The 21,672-nt window shown below is 38.7% G+C and overlaps 1 protein-coding gene across 3 annotated transcripts in view; it reads right to left on the bottom strand.

The window, feature by feature from the left end:
• Positions 1-21,672, bottom strand: part of CLOCK (clock circadian regulator) — a 53,747-nt gene that overhangs the window by 15,819 nt on the left and 16,256 nt on the right. For all 3 annotated transcript variants that reach the window (XM_060778540.2, XM_060778538.2, XM_060778539.2), the window contains exons 2-15: positions 19,562-19,688; positions 19,109-19,200; positions 16,978-17,037; positions 14,936-15,084; positions 13,730-13,821; positions 12,205-12,294; positions 9,916-10,036; positions 8,938-9,051; positions 6,253-6,371; positions 5,180-5,262; positions 4,873-4,979; positions 4,086-4,233; positions 2,569-2,644; positions 699-840 (exon numbers count right to left, since the gene is read on the bottom strand). In XM_060778540.2, the coding sequence (XP_060634523.2) occupies positions 699-840; positions 2,569-2,644; positions 4,086-4,233; positions 4,873-4,979; positions 5,180-5,262; positions 6,253-6,371; positions 8,938-9,051; positions 9,916-10,036; positions 12,205-12,294; positions 13,730-13,821; positions 14,936-15,084; positions 16,978-17,037; positions 19,109-19,155 (1,348 nt within the window). In that variant the 5' untranslated portion in view covers positions 19,156-19,200; positions 19,562-19,688. The remainder of the gene's footprint in view (positions 1-698; positions 841-2,568; positions 2,645-4,085; positions 4,234-4,872; positions 4,980-5,179; positions 5,263-6,252; positions 6,372-8,937; positions 9,052-9,915; positions 10,037-12,204; positions 12,295-13,729; positions 13,822-14,935; positions 15,085-16,977; positions 17,038-19,108; positions 19,201-19,561; positions 19,689-21,672) is intronic.

The following is a 21,672-nucleotide window of genomic DNA, read 5'->3' as shown; positions in this document are numbered from 1 at the left end:
TCTTTTCTATCCTTTCCACCCCTCCTTCTCTCTTCCTTTTCTTTCTTACTGCCTTCTTTCCTTCTCATCCTACTTTTTTCTTTTCCTATCCTCCTTCCATCTTCTCCTTCCTTCCTTTTCAACCTCCATTTTTATTTTCCTTCTATCTTCCCTCCTTCCAATTTCCCTCTGTCTTCCTTTCCTTCCCATCTTCCCATCAAAGGTTAATTGATTCTCAGGTGTTACTTTCCATTGCTGAAAGATTTGGTGATCTAACACTTTTTACTTTTAAAGAAGGAATTCTAAGCGCACAGAAACTGTAAACACACACTTTTTTTCGAAAAAACTACAAAGAGTCCACTTTTTGCCACTGCGCATTATATTTGCCAGCAAATACTTTTTTTGGTTTCAAGGTTTTGAAAATTGAGGTGTGCATCAAATTCAGTGGTGCCCTAGATTCAAGTAAATATGGGCAAGTCCTAGTCCAACATTCAAATTACTGCCCCATATACCTCCATGGCTAGTTTACAGAAGTAAATTTGTCAGCATTACAAAATACGTAATACCATTTTATTAACTATTCATTACCATTAATTATAATTTATTTTATAAGCACATGATTTCACTATTTCAACACCACAAACAAAAAGAAAGACACAACATAAAACCAATAAAACAAATAGCCTCCTATGTGGCAGATTTTAATGTTGAACACTTACATGAGGGGTCTGAGACTGCAGTGTGAGAAGATTTCCTTGAACTCCTGGAGGAGGCAGAAGGTGTCGGACTGCGATCAAATCTCTCCAATGCTTCTTTGAGGCTAACTGTATTTATATGGTTGTCAGAACCAGAGTCCTGACTCTGAATAAATTAAAAAAATGTATGGCTAATCACAAAAATGTAACTTTGCAACAAATGGTTGTAACTTTATAAATACTCAAACATGTGTATATTAAAAATATTTTAAAATATTTGAAATGTAATCACATTTTTGCTGATACCTTCCTCCCAGATGTTAAAAGCTAGCATATTTTTGGAAGCTAGAATAATAAAGATATAATGTAATATATATGTACAGACGAAATGTTTAATAAACATTTAGGCTAAAGATGCTCTCCTCCACTATCTTGGTTTTCTTTTTCATGTTCATATGCTTCACCTTCTTTAACTTATCCTAGCCCCAACTGCCATCTCACCACTCAAAGTATCTTTTTTGCCTTAGTTGTATCTATGGGTCCTATTTCTGTGCTTTTATTTTTTCTTTCAAATCTCCATCAGACATAGAATTGTAACCAAGGCTTTTAAAAACTTTTTCCACTTGCAACCCCTTTCCACGCAAGAGATGTCTACATGGCCTCAGTACATAGGTATATAAAATAGGTATAAAATCAAACATTAATGATTAAAAAATCAGCATCTGCAAAGATTGCTAAACAAACATTTCATTTTTTGAAGAGCATTGCTTAAACATTTTATGCATAGTCCACTGTAAACATTGCATGTTACTAATATATTTGTGTAAAGGGGTGGCATCCAGAAAACCTTCATTACTGTCATTTATTTATTTATTTGACCCCAACATTGTGCTAAGGTTGGGATCCACAGTTTAAGAAACAGTGATCTAAATCAATCCAAAGTTGTTAAAACAATTTGGACTCAACTTCCCATAATACACTACATTTTATGAACTGGACAAGTGAAAGAGCCAGGGCCCCTTCACGCAGCCATATAACCCAGAATATCAAGGCAGAAAATCCCACAATATCTCTTTGAACTGGGTTATCCGACTCCACTCTGCCATATATTCCAATTCAAAGCAGATAATGTGGGATTTCATTCAGCTGTGTGGAAGGGGCACCAGACAAGAGAAGCTACCTAATATCCTTTGGGTATCATTCTGTTATATCCAGACAATGACTACACATGATTAAGAACTATACAACTAATGTAAGATATATCAGCAATAGTGCTACCACAAGGTCATAGAGCATGACATTAGGTGTCACACCCGTTCTTGCCTATTTCCGTATTTCGGATTAGCCTGCATTTCATGGCAAATATTATGGATTGGCTCCAGGGAAGCCCTTTTATATATGATGTTTGCTTTCCATGGAAAGGCTTTTTAAATCTACAGATTGATGTAAAATGTTGTCTCAGCCTTCGAGGCCTACCACACTCAAAATGCCATTCTTTCTGCTACCTGCCCACTCTGAGATGGCATTAAAAATCAAATGAACAAGGCAGACAGCACCACTGTGAAAACAAATACTGACAAAGGCTGCAGCATCAAATTTTTATACTTATTTCTTAAAAGAACCTCTGGGCAGCTCAGTGCAGGCTACGAGGAAGTGTGAAAGACAATGAGAGACACACAACTGCTGATTAGCTTTGCAGGTTCCCTAACTCTTTGGAAAGTTGTGGGGAGAATTAACAAGTTTCTATACTATGTAAGGCAGACAGAGTACTTACATCTCAAACACATAGACACACATATTTTGCATTTAAGTGGTACATTTTGGAAATCAGGTTGCTTTTTTAAAAGATAGAGCAGTGAAAAGAACCAATAGAAGATTACGTTGTAAAACATACTTTATCTGCAGCTATCTCTGGGAGAGCCTCTTCAATTCCAAGTTCACGCCGTCTTTCTGCTCGAACTTCTGCATAACTACAAGTGTAAAAGTAAAACCAAATGTCAATATATTATCATCTCAAATTATCTTCCTCAAACAGTAACATATCACTTTGTATCCACATCACACTAACAATGTGGGTTTTTTCTCTCTTCTAAAGCAATGGTTCTCAACACACATACTGACATAAAATATCCTAATAGTTCAATGGATCTATTCTATTTGGGATTAGGAACCGAATGTAGTTCTTTGATTGTGAGTTATTTCCCAAAATACCGTATTTTCCGGCAAACTAGACCACTGGGCGCATAAGACGACCCCCCCCCCCCAAATTTTCAATTTAAAATTTCAATTTTTTTATATACTCGCTGTATTAGACTACCCCTCTTGGCAGCTGCCAGCCCCTTCAGGCCCCAAAGTTTCCTTTCCTGGACCTTGAGGTGGCTTCCCAGCTCCATAGAGGCAGCCAGACCCCGCTGCAGCCAGCCAACCGCCGTACTCATTACTTCCTGTTTTGGGTCCAAAATATCACTTCCTGTTTTGGATCCAAAACATCACTTCCTGTTTTGGATCCAAAACAAGATGAGACTCCTAACAGGCGAGGGAGGCAGGCAGCTGCCCTGTCCTGGAGCAGGGCGCCCAAAGCAGCAGCAGCTGCTGCTGCGCGCCTCCAGCACTGCTTGGCTCCCACTGCTGAGCTTCAGCCTGACCAAGAGGCACCTCTACTCCAGGCTTACCTCAGCTGTCAGTGCAGCAGAGGAAGAGGAGGCAACACAGCCATCCAGTGAGTATATAGTCGCCGCCGCCTCGTCCTCCACACTGAGAGCCACGGTGGGCCTGGAGTGAAAAAGCTCCTCAGTCAAGCTGAAGCCCAGTAGCGGGAGCCAAGCGCTGCCGGAGGGCAGCCCTCAGGTACTGCTTGGCTCCCGCTGTTGAGCTTCAGCCTGACTGAGGGGCTTTTCCACTCCAGGCCCACCGCGGCTGTCAGTGCAGTGGGGGAAGAGGAGGCGGCGACGCAGCTCTTCGACGAGTATATTGCCTCCTCCTCTTCCTCCTCCGCTGTACTGACAGCCGAGGTGGGCCTGGAGTGAAAAAGCCCCTCAGTGAGGCTGAAGCCTGGTAGTAAGAGCGAAATGGTGCTGGAGGAGTGCAGCAGCAGCTGCGGCTTCGGGCACCCTGCTCCAGCGCAGGGCAGCTGCCCACCTCCCTCGCCTTGACCGAAAACAGGAAGTTATTGTCTTATACTTGGCGTACTAGACAACCCCCAAGTTCAGGGAGGATTTTCCTGGGTTAAAAAGTCATCTAATACGCCAGAAAATACGATACTTGATAAACTCATCAAAAACAGTTTTCTTTGTCTTTTTCTTTAAGCTCCTATGCTTTAGGAGCAATTTATATTTTCAATAAAAATATATATATTTAAAAAAACAGTAATAAAATCTTTGGCTTTTAAAAAATAAATTAGAATTCTGTTACCTTACAACTGTATGTGTACATACGATGAACTCTGGTCTAGAATTCCACTGATGGTAAGTGATATAGTAATGTGTCTGCAACCAAATCCACTGTTGCCCCTTTGTGAGGAATCTGTAATAGCAGGACTTTCCTTTCCCATACTGCATTACTGAAGAATTTAAAAATAAAGTTTTGCTTCAAAATACAGAAATTTGGGAATATTGATTAAAATAGCATACACTTATTTCAACAGTCTTTTTAGACTAATCTACTGTCATAAATATAAAAAATTATTCCACTGAAACAATCTGCCATGCACAATTGTCGGTTCACAGAAATTAACAATCAAGATATACATGTTACTGAGGAAATAGAACATGAAACGAGAATATCCCTTATAAAAATGGAGTGTTGATCTTGCATGCATATGTTTTCTTCCATTTGACCATAAACTAAGAATAGGTTTTGTTATTGGTACAAATGTACTGGAGTATATAACAACAACAACAACAACAACAACAACAACAACAACGGGACTCAGAGCGGCTTACATATGACACAAAGTGCCTAAAAACAATGCATAAAATAAACTAATAGTATAATACAAAAAAGTAAAAGCAAAAGCATACAAAAACAACCATTTAAAACTTTAAAACCCAAGTCTTCAAATCCCTACAGAAGGAGGACAGTCTGCCATATTCCGTACAAGATCTAAATTAGCAAAGTTTGTGTACTCAAGTTTGCCATATTCTGTACAAGATCTAAATTAGCAAAGTTTCATATGAAAATGAGTACAATGTTTACTTACAGTGTTCATGACATTTTGCCAGATTTTCTAGGTCATCCACATGATAATAATCATAGCCTGAAGTCCCCAACACTTCAAATGGCAAATAACCTATTATTGGTGGCGCCCTAGATAATGACATAAGAGTTGTTTTATTTCTCAGAAAAAGTGAGTCACACTCTTTATCATATACATGCATGCAATCAAAAGAGATATATTCAGCAAAGAAATAACATTACATTTCTTGCTATAAATAGCCAATGCCAATACGTTGCCACTAACGGTAACATAATGCTACCGTTCAATACTACATGGTAAGAAATGGCACCTGTGATCCAAGAAAAGGAACTTCCATTCTAAGCTATGTCTAGAGGTGAACTCTTCATTGGGTTCTTCAACAGTGCTCATTTCCTAAAAAAATAAAAAATCGTAAGTCTCTCAGAACTGCACTACTCTAATTTTAAAACTCATCTACAACTGACACTTCCAAAACATTGAATTATCATGAATGCAGCACAAAATAAAAAATACATTTTTTTATTTTGCAGTTTCATTGCTGCTTGGAAGAACAATAATGCAAGCAACTCATCACTAGCGACAGGCATGTGGTATGCCTATTTTTTTTCAGGATGAGGATGACGAATCCATGAGCATATATATGGAGCCCATTCAAGGATGCTTTGCCACCTCTTCACATTCCACATTATCCAGGTATATGACGGATAACGTGGAAGCCTGTTACCCAGTTTTCACTAGCAGTTCATAATCTGAATTGTAATTAAAAGGGGAAACCTGTTTGACTCAAAACTTCAGCAAAAATAACTTTGCAACATGAAAGGTCACATAATGTGTTTTGAAATTATTGTATGGAGGAAGGCTGAGCAGCTTTGAAAAGGGAGGGTCCCCCATTTGAGTATCTTTGTTCCTAGGGACTGAGTATCCCTATAACACAGGCATGAGCAAACTTCAGTGTTCTGGGCTTTTTTGGATTTCAGCTCCCAAAAGTTGAAGTCCAAAACACCCAGAGGGCCGAAGTTTGCCCATGCCTACTATAACAACAACAAAACTTTATTTATATACCTCTTTATCTCCCCGAGGGGAATCAGAGCGGTTTCCAAGTAACAGATGGTTATAGTTACCGATTTTTAACAGAATCAATCACCTGCTGTATGTTTAGATCTGAAAGAGCTATAGCTCCATACAATGACAACTTTGGTGTTTTGAACTACAGAGCAAACAATCCAAAGAGCAAATCATAGAAGAAAGTCAATATTGTAGAAGAGATTAGCCTCCCTGTACTGGTGAACAGTTAGATACTTAAACTATCATTCAGTGAACACAAACAACTTATATTAAGTTAAAAGAAAAATAAATTTAGAGTAGCTGAGAATTAAAACATACCTTAATAAACTGAGGTGTAGCTAATCTAATTGTGGCTACAAAGCAAACTCTGTCTTCATAGGAAGGTCTATGGGACCGCTGTATAGTTTCGTCATAACCATTATGTGCAGAGTTAGGCACTAAGAAGAAAGAAAGATCAAAATGATCATAGCTGCATATTATTGTGTACCTCCAAGACACATCGGACTTATGATGAGCCTAAGGCAAACTTATTCTAGGGCTTTCTTGGCACGATTTGTACTCTGGCTTCTCAGAGGCTGAGAGAATATGATTTGCCCAAGGCCACCTAGGGGGTTTCCATGGCCAAACTGGGATCTGAACCCTGGTCTCTAGAGTCATGGTCCAACATTTAAACCTATGTATAAATTGAGATAATTAATAATCCAAGTTATCAGACAAATTGAGATAATTAATAATCCAAGTTATCAGACTAACTGGGAAGAAATGTAAAACAATGCATAGATTTAAAAGTGGAATGAATGATCAACCAGAAACTGTACAGCAATGAAACTTTGAATTATTAAATAAAATGACTTGGCTACTCGATTCTGAGTATAGCCTCAAAAACAGTTCATATTAAAACTGAAACAGACTATATTGGTAGGCACTGAGTAGGTGTACAGATGAGTAGCAGAGAAGCGGGTAACAGTGAGGCTGGTAGGAATGTTGGCAAGTGGGCAGCAGGCGGAAACATTTGCTGTGATGATATATATATTATCACAGCTATCATGTAGAAGTAGAACACTTTAGCAATGCTCTTCAAGTGCACAATTTGAAGAGGTAAAATATTCACTTGAGTTAGTCCTAGCCTCAGAAGGCTATTCAGTTGGTTCTTCTTCCTTAGGTGCAGAACTCATATAAGGTAAACTGGATCAAAGGCCTGGGATGCAAAATCAGACATGATGGATCATGAGCCTCCAGCCTCACATGCTACTGGACACAGTAAGGCTGGAGGTTGGCGTCATCTCCACAGGTCAGATCAGAAGCTTCCTGTTGCAGTAGTCTGAAATTACCATTTCCAGTTGGGGTTGGGCTTCTGGAATTTCTTTACTTGCCTCCTTAGAAAGCAAATATTTCCACCTGCTGCCCACTTGTCAATATTCCCACCAGCTACACAGTACACAATACCAAGCCAGGTGGAATGGCCTGGTGATTACTTCATGGACCAGAATAGCAGGTGGCTTTTTCTTCTCATGAACTGAAGCTGTACAACAGGCACCTTAATCCAAGAAGAAAAAAGTCAACAGCTATGCCAACTTAGTCAGGTTTCTATTGTGCCTTCTTGTCTCATAAGAAACTTCAGAATGAAGCAGAAGAAAAGGACAAGGAGGAGGAAGAAAGAAGAGATAAAATGAATGCATCTGTGAACCCCACATCTTCCAAGGTGAACCAAACCCCCTAAACTGGGCTCTACAGGCCAATGGAAACTCCTCCACCAACATCAGAAGAGCTGCAAGACCAAGAACAAACCATGAGAGTAAAGTCAAAAATCCACTCAAAGCAAAAGTGTTCTTACCATACATCAAGGGAACCACTGACCGCATAGGGAAGCTGATGAAGAAATACAACCTAGAAACGATCTACAGACCCACTAAGAAAATCCAACAAATGCTACATTCAGCAAAGGACAAATGCTACCGTATACCATACAGCTGTGGACAGGTCTACATAGGGACCACCAAACACAGCACCCAAACATGAATCAAGGAACATGAAAGGCACTGCAGACTAATTCAACCAGAGAAGTCAGCCATAGCAGAGCACCTGATGAACCAACCTGGACATAGCATATTATTTGAGACCACAGAAATGCTGGACCACTATAACAACTACCATGTCAAATTACACAGAGAAGCCATTGAAATCCACAAGCATGTGGACAATTTCAACAGAAAGGAGAGAATAATGAAAATGAACAAAATCTGACTACCAGTTTTAGAAAAATTCTAAAATAAAGAGCAGACAAGAGTTCTTTCTCCCACCCTGGACATTCCACAGTTATATAAATCTCACTTGCCTAGTTTCCAACAGATCCCTCAATCTCTGAGGCTGCCTGCCATAGATGTAGGTGAAACATCAGGTCAGAATGCTTCTGGAACATGGCCATACAGCCCGGAAAAATCAGAGAAAACCAGTGATTCCAGCCATGAAAACCTTTGACAACACATTGAATGCATATAATTAAGGGGGAAGCATTCTCTTCCAGTCACCAGTGCTGATCAATGCAAAGGAGGGCACTAAAGCTGTGCTATTCAAAATGGTAGTTAGGGGACCAAACTATTGCCTGCTAGTCCCTGGAGAGTTTCCAGGAAAGAAAGCACTAGCTGCAGCCAATGCAAACTAATATGGTTTTGGTCCCTGGCACACTGGAAAAAAATTAATTGCTGTCTCCACCTCACATAATAAAAGATGGAATTAAACACAATAAAAGAAATGAAATCCAAGTTGAATTAGACTGTTAACTACTAAAATGTAAGATTCTGGTTTCATAAATAACATGTATTACATTCATTCGTTTACTTAGCCTTTTCAGTATCACTGATTTCTAAATAAATAAATAAATAAATAAATAAAAGAAAAATTGTATTTTATACTTCATTTAATGTTTCATATGTGCATTGGAATTCAAACCTGAGTGGACACGGGATTACTTATTAAGTATAATATATGCTAGAATTAACTTACTGTTACTTAAGGATTTGAAGTTTCCTATACATTTGACATATTCATATGTAGGTGGCTCTTTGGGGTCTATTGTCCCTCGGAGCATATGGCAACAGAACTCAAGCTGATTTTTTGCTGCAACAACAAAATAGTAAAGATTCATGCTTAACAGAAAGCCAAAACAAACACCCAAACTTTACAAGAATAAAATATTGCAATGACATAAGAAGCAATGTGTCATGTTACACACTGCATATTAAGCAGTGACTTTTCAGATCTCATTTTTTTCAGACCTGCTACTATAATGATGTTCAGCTGGAGATGCTAGGGAATGAACTCATCCCAGTGATTTCATGGAATGGGTTTACAAATTCATAAGTACAGCCCAGAAACTTTAAGTTAAGAATATACAGGAGTGTAGCTTTACTTTAAGGGCTGTTATCTGAGCATCTCCCTTTAGGTAACAAGACTTTAAGCAACATAAAATAAAGCAGGATAAAGCCAATCTCTTAACAAATAAATGGTGGATAAAAGCCATTCTTAAAAAGGCTTTAAATAGATGTTGTCCAATTCCAAAGTTTAGAACTGAATTGAATCCTTTTGTATCCGGAATGGCACCATCCTCAAATGAAAGGTGGGTATCAGCAGGAATAGGAAAAACTTCAAGTTTTGAAGAAACATTAAAGAACCTCAGACAAAAAGGCAGTGAGGTTCAATGAGGACTGAAATTACTGTGCTAAATTACTGATGGGAGATACATGTGGATTAGACTATCATTGGCTATCTCACCACTGGCCAATAATTAAATAGAAGCATTCTGGACTGCAACATCCTGTTGCAGGACCCACTCATGTACCTGGTGTATTAAAATGATTTCAGGAAATACTTATCCAACTAGAATAAGCTGTTGTCAGTACTTTCCTAACCCACATAATTTTAAATGCACAGTCTTTAGGAATTCTATGTATCTCTCAGCTATAACTCAACAATGTAACTTACATTTCAAATATTCTGGAGTCAATGAATCACTTTCCAACAGATGAGTAGACAGTATTTTATAAACCTCTGAATGTTCCCCCTCTGGGACAAAATTAAATATGCTCTGATCCACAAGGTCAGACTATAAGAAAGAAAAAATAAATACATGAAAACTAAAATTCCACCTTGTGAAATTTCATTGTAGTGCAAAATAACTGATAAAGCTGTCAAAAGAGAAAACTTTAAAATTATTACAGCTTATAATATGTAATTGTTAGTACTCCATCACTCCAAAATATTTTATAATATTAAAAAATACTATCAGATCCATTTCAAATGCAGTAAACATACATCACTTCTGTCTAAAAAGCAGAACCACTCTTTTCTTTTGGCTATTAGAAGTACTTTTCTGTGATTATGTCTCTATTTAAAACCACTCACTTTCGATTTAAATTACCAGCACAGGTCTGGACTGCTTAAGACAGTGGTTCTCAATCTGTGGGTCTCCAGATGTTTTGGTGTTCAACTCCCAGAAATCCTAACAGCTGGTAAACTGACTGGAATTTCTGGGAGTTGTGGACCAAAACACCTGGGGACTCACAGGTTGAGAACCACTGCCTTAAGAGAACCCGGGCAAACCCAGGCCCAGGGAACAGATGCAGCCCTTGAGCTCTTTTCTCAGGTCCTATCCCATCCTATCCTTCCTCACCATCCTATCCTTCCTTCCTTCCTTCCTTCCCTCCCTCCTTCCCTTCCTTAACTTCATTTTTCTCCCTCCCTCACTCCTTTCTTACCTTCTACCCTTTGGTCCTTCCTTCTTTCCTCGCTCCCTCCTTCCCTCTCTCCATCTTTTTCCTTCCTCCCTTCTCTCTTCCCTCCCTCCCTCAATTCCCTTCCACCCTTCTTCCTTCCATCCTTCTCTTCCTTCCTCATTTTTCCTTAACTTGGGAGATGTTTAGCTGGGAGAAGAGAAGATAGAGAGGAAACATGGGAGCCATATTTCAAGATTTAAAAGGGTGTCCCATTGAGGAGGAGGAAGACTAATTTTCAGCTGTTTTAGAGACCAGGACACAAGGGAGCAGTAGTTTCAAATGGCAGGAAAAGAGATTCAACTGAAAAGGTTAGGAAGAACTTCCTGGAGGGTGGCATAGGCAACCTCAGAGTGTGGTGGAGTCTCCTTCTCTGGAAGCTTTTCCGCCGAGGCTTATTGGGAGTGCTTTCATTGTGCTTTCCTGCATGGCAGAGGTTGGACTGGATGGCCCTTGGAGGTCTCTTCCAACTATAGGATTCTAGGATTCTACATCAAGAGGAGGCAATATGGGGTCTAATACACTTTTCCTCTCCCATCCGCCATCTCATCCTGACCAAGACCAACCCTTTCTAGATCCAAACATTCCCCATCTTTCCTTCACTTTCTGCCTCCAAAAGATAAGAAGAATGGGAGGAAAAGGCAGCAAGGGGACTTGGCGAGAACCCCCTCCCTTTCGGCCCACCCACCCCACTCCAGCCTGCCATGTGGCCCCCAAGTTAGAAAGTTTGCCCATGGCTGCTCTAGAAGATATTCACTGAAAAACTATACCAAAATGTACTGCGGTTGTCCAGTTTAATAAATCTGTCCCATGTTTTATGGAAAAGATTTATTAAACTGCAAATGACATAAATGACATTTATAACCCAGGAACAAAAATTGTGTTACACAGTGTTATAGGCTAAGTTATCCATAAATCTTTCTGCCATGTTCTCTCCATCACCATAGTAACAATAGTAAAAGTGGTTAGTATTTTGGACTAGGAACTTGGGTTCAAATGTCCAATCAGAGATGAAGCTAGGCTAACCTGCTCCAAAGTTATTGTGAGGATCAAAACATGACCATGAACAGCACCTTGAGTGTTTACAAATATGGACTGGATTTTGCAAATAAAATGCCACTTAAGACCAGTGAGAATAAATACATATTTCTAGGCGTAGGATGCACACATCTCCATGGAAGGAAGATAATGCATAGGCAAGCTGTTATTTTTACATGCCATTAATGGCAGCATCAACAGACTTGCACACTTCTGTACACTATGATGGTTGTATTTACATGAGGAGGGAATGCCTAAAACTGGCAATTCAAGTTATGTTGAGGTAACATTACGTAACTCGTGAAATACAAAATAAGAGAACAAGAACTGCAGTGGAAAAATACAAGAATAAATACTCTAAGCTTAAATACTCTTTAAGTTGTAGAATCTTAAGTGGCAGATGGTAAATGGTATGTATCCTAACTCAAAGTCTTGTACTTTCTTAAAGGGAACTCATACTTACAGGCAAATGTTCAAGTAAGGGGGTTACACTTTCTGATACATATATTATACTTCCATCTGTCATAATTGCTAGAAAGAAACCATCAAGAGCCTAGAAATAAATGAAAATATACCATTAAAAAGACCAAATAGCTGTACAGCTTGGTAGACAGATAGGCAAAACTGACTGGAATGATCACAGAAAAATCACCCTGCCTTCCCAATCTGGGCAGATGGTTGACAATATTGAACATTATTTTATCAGTTTCTAGACTGAGCTCACATACAGGAAAAGGCAGGCTGTATGATATTGAGATTTATTTTATGCCTCTTGTCAGCTGAAAAACAACTGAAAAATACTTTATTTTACAAAAATAAAATAAACTACTTTGTGGTAAATATTCTGAAGGTACATAATACGCTAAATATCAATATGCAAGTAGCAGTATGAAGATATAAATAAAATATCAATTGCATTTATTTCGATGTGTCTATATTCTACAGAGGGAATTCCACTGCCTGAGAGCAGCCCCCAAGAAGGTTCTCCCCTTTGTCATTCCCAAGGAAAAGCCCTCCCTAAGGATCTTAACACTCTGTAAAGATCATATAAGGAGAATTATGATCTTGATAAAAATGTTTCAGAACAGTTACACTGATTATTTTTTAAAAAACAAATACAACAACAAAAGCACAAAACTAGGAGGCTGATATAATAAATCAGTAGACAGAAAAGAGGAAAAGGCAAAAGAGGCCAAGAACATTTTTGTGGCTGTGACAGCTGTAGAGAATGCTCTATTCCACTGTTTCTTAAACTGAGAGTCCCAACTCCAAATGGGGTTCTCTTAGCTCAGTGTTGTGGTCATGAAAAAATTGGCAACAGCGAAAAGTTTCTCATCTGTTTTAGATATTACATGAATCTGTTAGCAACAACATACAGTGTTTAAAGTGGACTCAGAAGAAAATGCTTCAAATGTACTTAGTAAAAATCAGTCTGTTTAACAAGCCTTGAAAAAATGATGATTTATTATTGCTTACAAATGTACTACTGCTTTTTTTAAAGTAGGTTCAAAAAGTATACAAAAATGGCTATCCAAATCAAATACACACCCACTTCAAACTGCCTGCAGCATTCACAAGATGTAACATCTTTCTTTATAGATGTTTTAATTATCAATATGGAGCCCCTGGTGGCGCAATGGGTTAAACTCTTGTGCCGACAGGACTGTTGACCTTTTGGATCCGGGGAGCAGGGTGAACTCCTGTCTGTCAGCTCCAGCTTCTCATGTGGGGACATGAGAGAAGCCTCCTACAGGATGGTAAAACATCTGGGCATCCCCTGGGCAACATCCTTTCATACGGCCAATTCTCTCACTCCAGAAGCAACTTGAGATTTTTCAAGTAGCTCCTGACACACAAAATACCTACCAATATAACTACGTTCTGGTTAAAATAAATCTGAAAATATATCCTATTCTAATCTTATAACACAAAACAATAGTAATGAGAAGACAATATCCATGCTTTTAAAATAAAAATAAAGAAGCTACCTCTAACATTAACTGGGTGAACTCTTCATTACTAAGAAATGTGGGTTTCCAATCTTGTCGGATTTCACTAGCATCTGACTGGGCAGTGATTTCTGTAAAGAAAACAAGTTATCTGCACATATATTTATTCTAATATACACATCTATATTTGCAAGCTAATTAACAGCACAAGGAATAAAAGCTCCCCTAGAGAAAAATAAAGTCACTGGTCCTTCCCTCCATTCCAACTAAACTGTTTTGTGTACCATTCCAGTAATGAAAGATGTTACTATTAAAAGAAGGAAAGAGGGAGGGGGATGAACATATGCAGTACTCATAGCAACATTCAGCATTTGCACTCTGAGAAAAAACACAGAGACAAAATACAAAAAAGGATGGGAAAAGAATTATTTATTTATTTTACTAATGAAAGAATGATGATTTTGAATATTATGCCATCAAGGGAGGTTTCTTTCTCCCTTGATGGCATAATACCTTTCTCCCACCCCGACCCCTCCACCATGATATATCAGCCCAAATTTAGAAGCCTTCTCTGCCCATCCGCTTCTTCCCTACACAACCTTTCTCCTCTTTCCACCTTCCTTCAGTACACCCCCAGACTCCATTGCCTATTATCCCACCATAAGAGTAGGTCTTTAAATGCCAGCGGAGGCAATGGGGGGCCGTCTAAAATGTTGACGATGCTTAGATAGCAAGTTAGGGAAGGGAGTGAGATATGGGCACTGTTGAAAAGACAGCAGTGGAAGATCTGGATTGACAAAAAGATTGGGTGAGGTGGTGGAGTACAGTAGTACAAACCCATGAATAATCAAATCTGCAAAAATTATGTGGAAGGCCTTAGAAATCCTAAATTTTTTTACTACAAAGGCCTTTTGCTACTTTAGCTATTCAATGCTGAAATCAGAAGTTAGACCAAAACTTCTAACACATAATATTCAAAATCATCATCTAGGTTTCTGATCTAACACTAAACAGTGAACAGAGATTTATTGTGGATTGCTCCTTCAGTCAGCCTAGAAATGGCAGTTCTTCATTCAGCTATCTTTCCTGATAGCTAAAGAGGCGTACACATACAAAAAAAATTATTGCAGAAGTAACCCCTTGTTTGCTAAAATATGACTGATTATCTCCAAATAATTATCAAAAAATTCAGTGCATATAAAACAACTTAGATTCTATAAGTTTAACATCAAATCTCAAAGTTACCTTTGTGCTTTCGTAAAAAGTCAATGCTCTTTTGCAGTACAGTAGACTTGTCCATCTTCCGAGCATTGCCCGGAAGCATGGATCCCAGCTCTTTAATGAGTACATTAAACTGATCTCTGCGTTTCTTTTCAGATTTGTTTCTTGATACTCTAAAAAAAACCAACAACAATTGTGACAATTATAAGAAAAAAAGATTTTATACAAATTCTGTGCTAACGGGCTGGCTCCTCACTAAGTTAGTCATATGTCCCATTGAGTCACAAGGATTTAAGTTAGTCATGAATAATTTTAAGGACTGCCAAATGCCACCTAAAAGGTTGCTGAGTGTGGCACAAGTGCTATTTTATTGGTGAAAAGGAGCACCGTGAACAACATAGTAGTCATGTACACGGTAACCGTTTCTGCTATTTAATCCATGTTTTCGTACTATTTCATTCAATCGGATGGCGTATGAAAACAACCATGCAACAAAAGAAAAGTTTGAATGGTAACCATTTGTGTACCTGCTTTTCATGAGCACATTTTAATCTTTTTTATGAATCCCCCAGCAAACAAAAAGTAAACCCTCATTTACTCTTCTCTTCCAGGAGGTCATCACTCTTCCTTATCTGAAAGTGGTTCGTGCGTGGCTCCTCCTCCTCGGCTCTTGGAGCTGCCCAGGTGCCACCTTGGGTCATTGGTTGCTGCTGCTGCTGCTGCCTCCACCTCTCAAGCAAGTAAGGTGCCTTCAGCCCCCTCCTCTTCCTCCTTCGTGCCTCTTACTCTAGAGGTGGCCAGGCAGCAGCAGCAGCAACGACCCAAGGCACCGGTGGCAGCTCCAAGAGCCAAGAAGGAGGGAGGAGGAGAGGGTAATAGGCATAAAGGAGAAAGAGGAGAGGGGCTAGAGGTGCCTTCCTTGCATGAGAGATGGAGGAGGGTGCCTAGCACAGCAGGAGCAAGCAAGGACTCAAGGTGGCAGCTCTCCAAGACAAACCATGCAATTGCCAAAAATGATGAAAAAGGGAGGGGAATTCCCCCCACTGCTGACAGTTAAAGAAGAAGTGAGTGGGGCTGGGCACTGGGGTGTGTGTGGAGCATCATTTGGAAGGAAGAGATGGTGTTCTCCCTGCCCTGCCTCCCCCCTGCTGCTGCTCCTGGAGAAGTTAGAGGGGGGAGAGGGAGGAAATGTTTTTAAAGAGATTTTAATTATAGAAAGAAAAAAATCCCTAAAATCAGGGGAATGACCAAAAGTTATAAAACTTGGTGGGCTAAGAGTGGTAGATGTGTCCTCCATGTGTGGTGATTTTCACCCCTCTAGCCCTAAAATTGAGAGAAAGGAGTGCCTCGGAAGGCCACCCATGTTGGCCAATGGCCTGATTTTTTTCTTTTGGACCCAGCACAAAAAAGCTCATTCGGAAAGGCACCCATTTTCAGGAGAGGCGCACGAAAACTAAAACAGGGCCTTATGAATGAAACTAACAGAAATGGATAGCGATTCTATACAAATGCAGAAGACTGCAGCACAGCAATTCTGTGCCATATGCATTCAAGGATTCTCATGAAAAGTACAGTAGGTATCTGCTGGCAGCAGAGCCTGAAACAAGGCGTTCTAAAGGGATAACATATGCTTTTACAATATATATTCATGTTAATCTTTCATTTGCAGTCTTTTAATGTTATCAGCAAGTCAAACACACACAAAACCCACAGTTGCCAACCCAATAACTTAGAACACGACTGCAGACTACTTGCAACTATCTCCTCTTTTGATATGATGGCAGAGTGTCAACTTTGTCTACAGTTGAGAGGGTAAGAGGGGAATAAATGTCTTATATTCAGCCTCCTTTCCTTTCTTCCCACTCCCAATCTAGGTTATTAGCATTGTTATAGCCGATTGTTGACCAACTGTTTGGCAATGTATGTAAAAGGGCAAGAGTACTTTGCACGGACTTCTTATTGCTGTACATGCCTCCCGCCTAAGCACCATCTACAATACACTGCATCAAAAAGAAATGCACCCCATATATTTCCTGCTCACAATAAAATAACAAACAATTACAAACCTCTTTGCTTTGTCCTTGTCATCTTCTTCCACGAGACCATCAAAAATGCTACCATCATCCCTACAAAAGCCAAACCAAGGATCAGAAAGCAGTCACATGGTACATAAATTCCCCAATGCAACACATTAGGGAAGCCTGTCAGAACAGACTTCCAGTTACAAAAAAGTAGAAGAAGAAACTATTTTAAATTGTTTATAACGGACAAAGTCTGTTTCAAATGGCTGTTACTTTTTCTATTTCACCCAAAGATAGGGCGGTGGTGGTGAAATACTTTCAATGAATCCTTGCAATTCCATCCTCCTTCTAAATATGTTTGTCATAGACCAAGTGGTTAGAGGAGCAGCAAAGAACAAACATAGTAACACCAATTCTGAAAACTTGACGTTGGTGCCAAATACCTAATTCAAGGTGCCAAGCTTTACCAAATAGAGCCTTAAACAGCTCAGAACCCAGATACATAAAATATTGTCTGATCAATGCAGTGAGACATTTCTTTCAAGGCTGCACCCATGAAATTCACTTTTAACATTTACCTTGGACTTTAATTCACAGTTACCTGACTGCCTTCCTTTCTCCTATTTAACTTTGACATGGGCATTTTTAACATTCATGTGGATAATCCCCTGGACTCTACGGAATTAGGTTTTCTCTTTATCTTCTTTATATCGTGGCCTTTAGTCTGATTCAGCTACACATTCCCACGTTCATTGCACTATTCTTCTTTTATTTATTCTGTTTCTGGCTTTCTGTCTACTGAATTTCCTTTCTCTGACCCTCATCTTGTTTCTTTTGTACTTGCTCATAGTTTGGCTCCCCGGAATTCTATTGTTCATTCTTTAAGCAATAACAGTGAGGTTCTTTCACAAATATTGCCTTATTTCCCTCTTTTCCCTGACTTATGTAGGTTGTTTGGATTTTTCTATTTTTTCATTTAATTCTGCTTCGGTTCTTGATAATTTTGCCTTTGTTAATATGTTTTGTTCTGAGTTCTCAAACCAAGTCTTGTCTTCATCCATGAGCTCAAACAACTGAACACCTCCGAAGAAGAAGGAGTAGGTAGATTAAGTTGAATACAAATGTATTCCCGCTTCTGTAAACAACAGTATTTCTTTCACAGCACAAAAGTATTTTACATCACTAATTCAATCCCCCCCCCCCTGATTACTTTGTTTCCTTTTTAATACTCAAATTGAAACTATTTTATCTGATCCTCTTTCATTATCAACTTTTCAATCATTTCTTTTCTCTTCTAACTTTTAGGTTTTGTTCCGGCTTTGGTGGATGAACTGTGGCTTTGAAATCTTTCTATGTCTTCTCTTGATCGTTTCCTCCTTGTTTCTTAACCAATGTTACTCCCACTATCTTCTTGTCTGCCCTTTATTGTCCTTTGATCTGAAAGTATTAAAACTTGCTGCCTTGATTCTGCACTGGATTCTTTTCTATATATATATATATAGAGAGAGACTGCATTCTCTTAAAAAAAAACCTTACTAAGATCACAGATAATCTTCTTCTTGCCATGTTGATAGGTTTTTATATGATTCTTACATTTCTTGACCTTTTTTGACACAGTGATCATACATGTCTTTAGATTCCCTTTATGATTTTGGGTTCACCAACTCTGTCTTTATCATCTCTCTAACCATTATTTCGATGGTCTGGCTGGCATCATCTTCCTGTTTTCTTTTGGTTGTGTTTTTGCATAGGTCAGTTTTTGGGTGGTTGTTGTTTTCTCTTGGTATGTTATCCTTATTTGATCCCATATTGATGATGGAATTGTATTATAATCTGACACTTTTGCAAATGATGTTTTTGCTTTTTTGCCTGTTCAGCACTATGTACATTGATTATACTATATGTACACTTTCTTGCAGAAGTACTCACACATGCAACTCGATGACTATTTCACATTTTGTTGTGTGATAACCTGGAACTGAGATGGATCTAAGTTGCACTGTTATCACTTGCTCTGTATAATATACTCAAAAATGTGAAGATGCAAAATATTTCACATTGTGCCACAAATGGTAAGTAAACAAAAATGGGCAAGTAGAGAAGTAGCAAATTAAGCAATCATTCTAAATCATGAATAACAGTGCATGTGTAAAATCATTAACAGCACATAACTTACCTGTCTGCAATGGAGCTCATTTTATGGGTACTTATGGTAAAGAACATAACACATCACACTTTAGTCTTGTGGTAGACATTTGTATTTCTGTCCTATGAGATAATGGGGAAAAAAGTGATTTCTCAATCACAGTTCTTTTGGTCATACTGCCCCAAAAGAAATCAATACGGAAATTTTCAAAGAAAATTATTTAGATTTCAGTCTCAAACTCGTATCTCTTAAAACAGGATACCCATCCCAACTAAACCACATGGAAAAAATGTAAACTGAATAGAATTTAAAAAGCAGATTGTGATATGGTATTGTATGGTAGCCAGATATATTTTTAATCCTACTGGAAAGCACAGCATGCTAAACAAAGCTCTCTAAATCCTTGCCAACATTTTTTCAGTAGCTTCTCTTGTGGCTGATACTGCACCTTAATGATCTAAATGTAATCTTTTGACATATTACCGTTTACACTTTTCTGGATGATGAATGGTGATGATTGAGAATGATCAATTCCTGAAGAAGCCAACTGTAGGATATGAGTGTTGTAAACTATATTCATATGAGAAGATCATGGAGCTCCAATTCGGTTCTTTTAACAGAAAAAGAAAAAACGTTCATGTTATTAGCATCTAATTAATGTTTCTACATAATATAATCCCCCTCTTTAGGAACAAAGAAATATGTTTAAGAATGTAAGAAAGTAAGAAAATACCTGCTGGATAAAATTCTAGTCCAAAACCATTTTCCCATTGGGGACAAGGCATCCATGGAAAGCACCCATGTAGAACATGAAACCTCCTACTGATGTTTTCCAGCAACCAAAACTGAAATGCAAACTGTCTCCAATAACAGCAATACAGCAGTCATTGGTCTTATTTCCTGGAAATCCACAAGCTGTGAAAGCAATTTCCACAACTGACTATGTGTCCTGTGGAGTACTTCCTTTTGCCTGTCCCAAATTCTATGATACTTAGCCTCCCTGGGTAACTCAATTTATTATTACAATGTGAGAGAAAGAAAGGCCCCATTTTCACTGCCATATAGTGCGGTTTAAAACTGCACTGTATGTTATTTGAGGCTGTTTGCATTTCAGTTTTAATATAATTAATGTAATTTGATGGTAAATATATTAAACGAAGTTTTTACTTTCTGATCTTAACTGATTCCCCTAACCCTGCTACTATTTCCTAAAATACTGAACATGGCAGTTCGGAATGGGCTTCTATCTAGAAGGCTTTTGAGGGAAGGATAAAAATTTGTTGTGCAAGCTCGTTTCTGGTCTCACAGCCCTTGGCATCCATCCATTGTTTGGATGACATTATACATATTAATAATTTCCATTCCTTTTCTTGTCTCTAAAATTTACATCATTCTTTTTTTAGCAGTATCTCCAAATATATTGATTTTTTTCTTCATGCAACATTTGCCAAATTATTTTTATGTCAACTTCAGTTTCCATAGCACAATAATAATAATAATAATAATAATAATAATACACTTTATTTATAACCCGCTACCATCTCCCCAAAGAGGACTCAGTGCGGCTAACATGAGGCCAAGCCCAAAATAATACAACATAATAAACACACAGTAACAAAATACATCATAACAAAATATAAAATAACAAAATCAACAATATAAAACAGCATATCGAAACCAGGCACGGAGGGTGGGCCAAATGTGTGAGGTAAAATGTTAAAAAATGTTAAAACCCTGGGTGAGATAGGGATAAAAGTGCATTTGTAGGAAAGGAGCCCAACAGGGAGGAACCATGGGATTTAGCCATTTTAGGGAGTGGGGGGAAGATGCTTTATTCTGAGGGCAGCTGTAGACAACCAGATGGGTTGAATGGTCATTCTCCAAAAGCACAACAGAAGAGCCAAGTTTTTAGGTCTTTCTTAAAAACAGCTAGGGTGGGGGTTTGCCTGATCTCCTTAGGCAGCGAATTCCAAAAGCGGGGGACCACAGCGGAAAAGGCCCTCTCCTTTGTGCCCATAAGACAAGTCTGTGATAGAGGAAGGGGCGAGTGAAGGGCCTCTTCCGCGGATCGAAGAGATTGTGCAGGTTTGTGGTAGGAGATGCGGTCACAAAGGTAGGTGGGTCCCAAATACCGAGCACCATACTCCAAAAACACACACACACACACACACAACCAAACAAACCCCAAAATACAACACAATCCGGCCTAACAGTAAAAAAGTCATCAGAGTGCTATACAACTCTGTACACTGACCATTCATAATCTTTGGGGCAGGAGAATAAGTACTGCTACCTTCCATTATATTACTGTCTTGTAATAAGGATGGGGAAAATGCAATACTGTCCTTGTTCGGTTCTTTTTTGTCACTATTAATAACGAACCTTTTAAAAACAAAGCATTCTCAGAATTATTTCTGTCCAATCACTGAATTTTTTATTTTCAGTTCCATCCTGAGACAATTACAAAAGGTATGTTTAACCTTAATTTAATATAGCCTCCCGGCACTTTCACTATCCAAACTTATTTTTGAAACACATGCTAAAAAGTAGGAACTAAATACAAAGAAAAAGAATCTGCCTAGAGGGTGGAGGTA

Source organism: Anolis sagrei, chromosome 5 (assembly GCF_037176765.1).
Source record: "Anolis sagrei isolate rAnoSag1 chromosome 5, rAnoSag1.mat, whole genome shotgun sequence".
Classification (NCBI taxonomy): Eukaryota; Metazoa; Chordata; class Lepidosauria; order Squamata; family Dactyloidae; genus Anolis; species Anolis sagrei.
The sequence above is the reverse complement of the archived record's forward strand: the minus strand, read 5'-3'. Positions and strand labels throughout refer to the sequence as shown.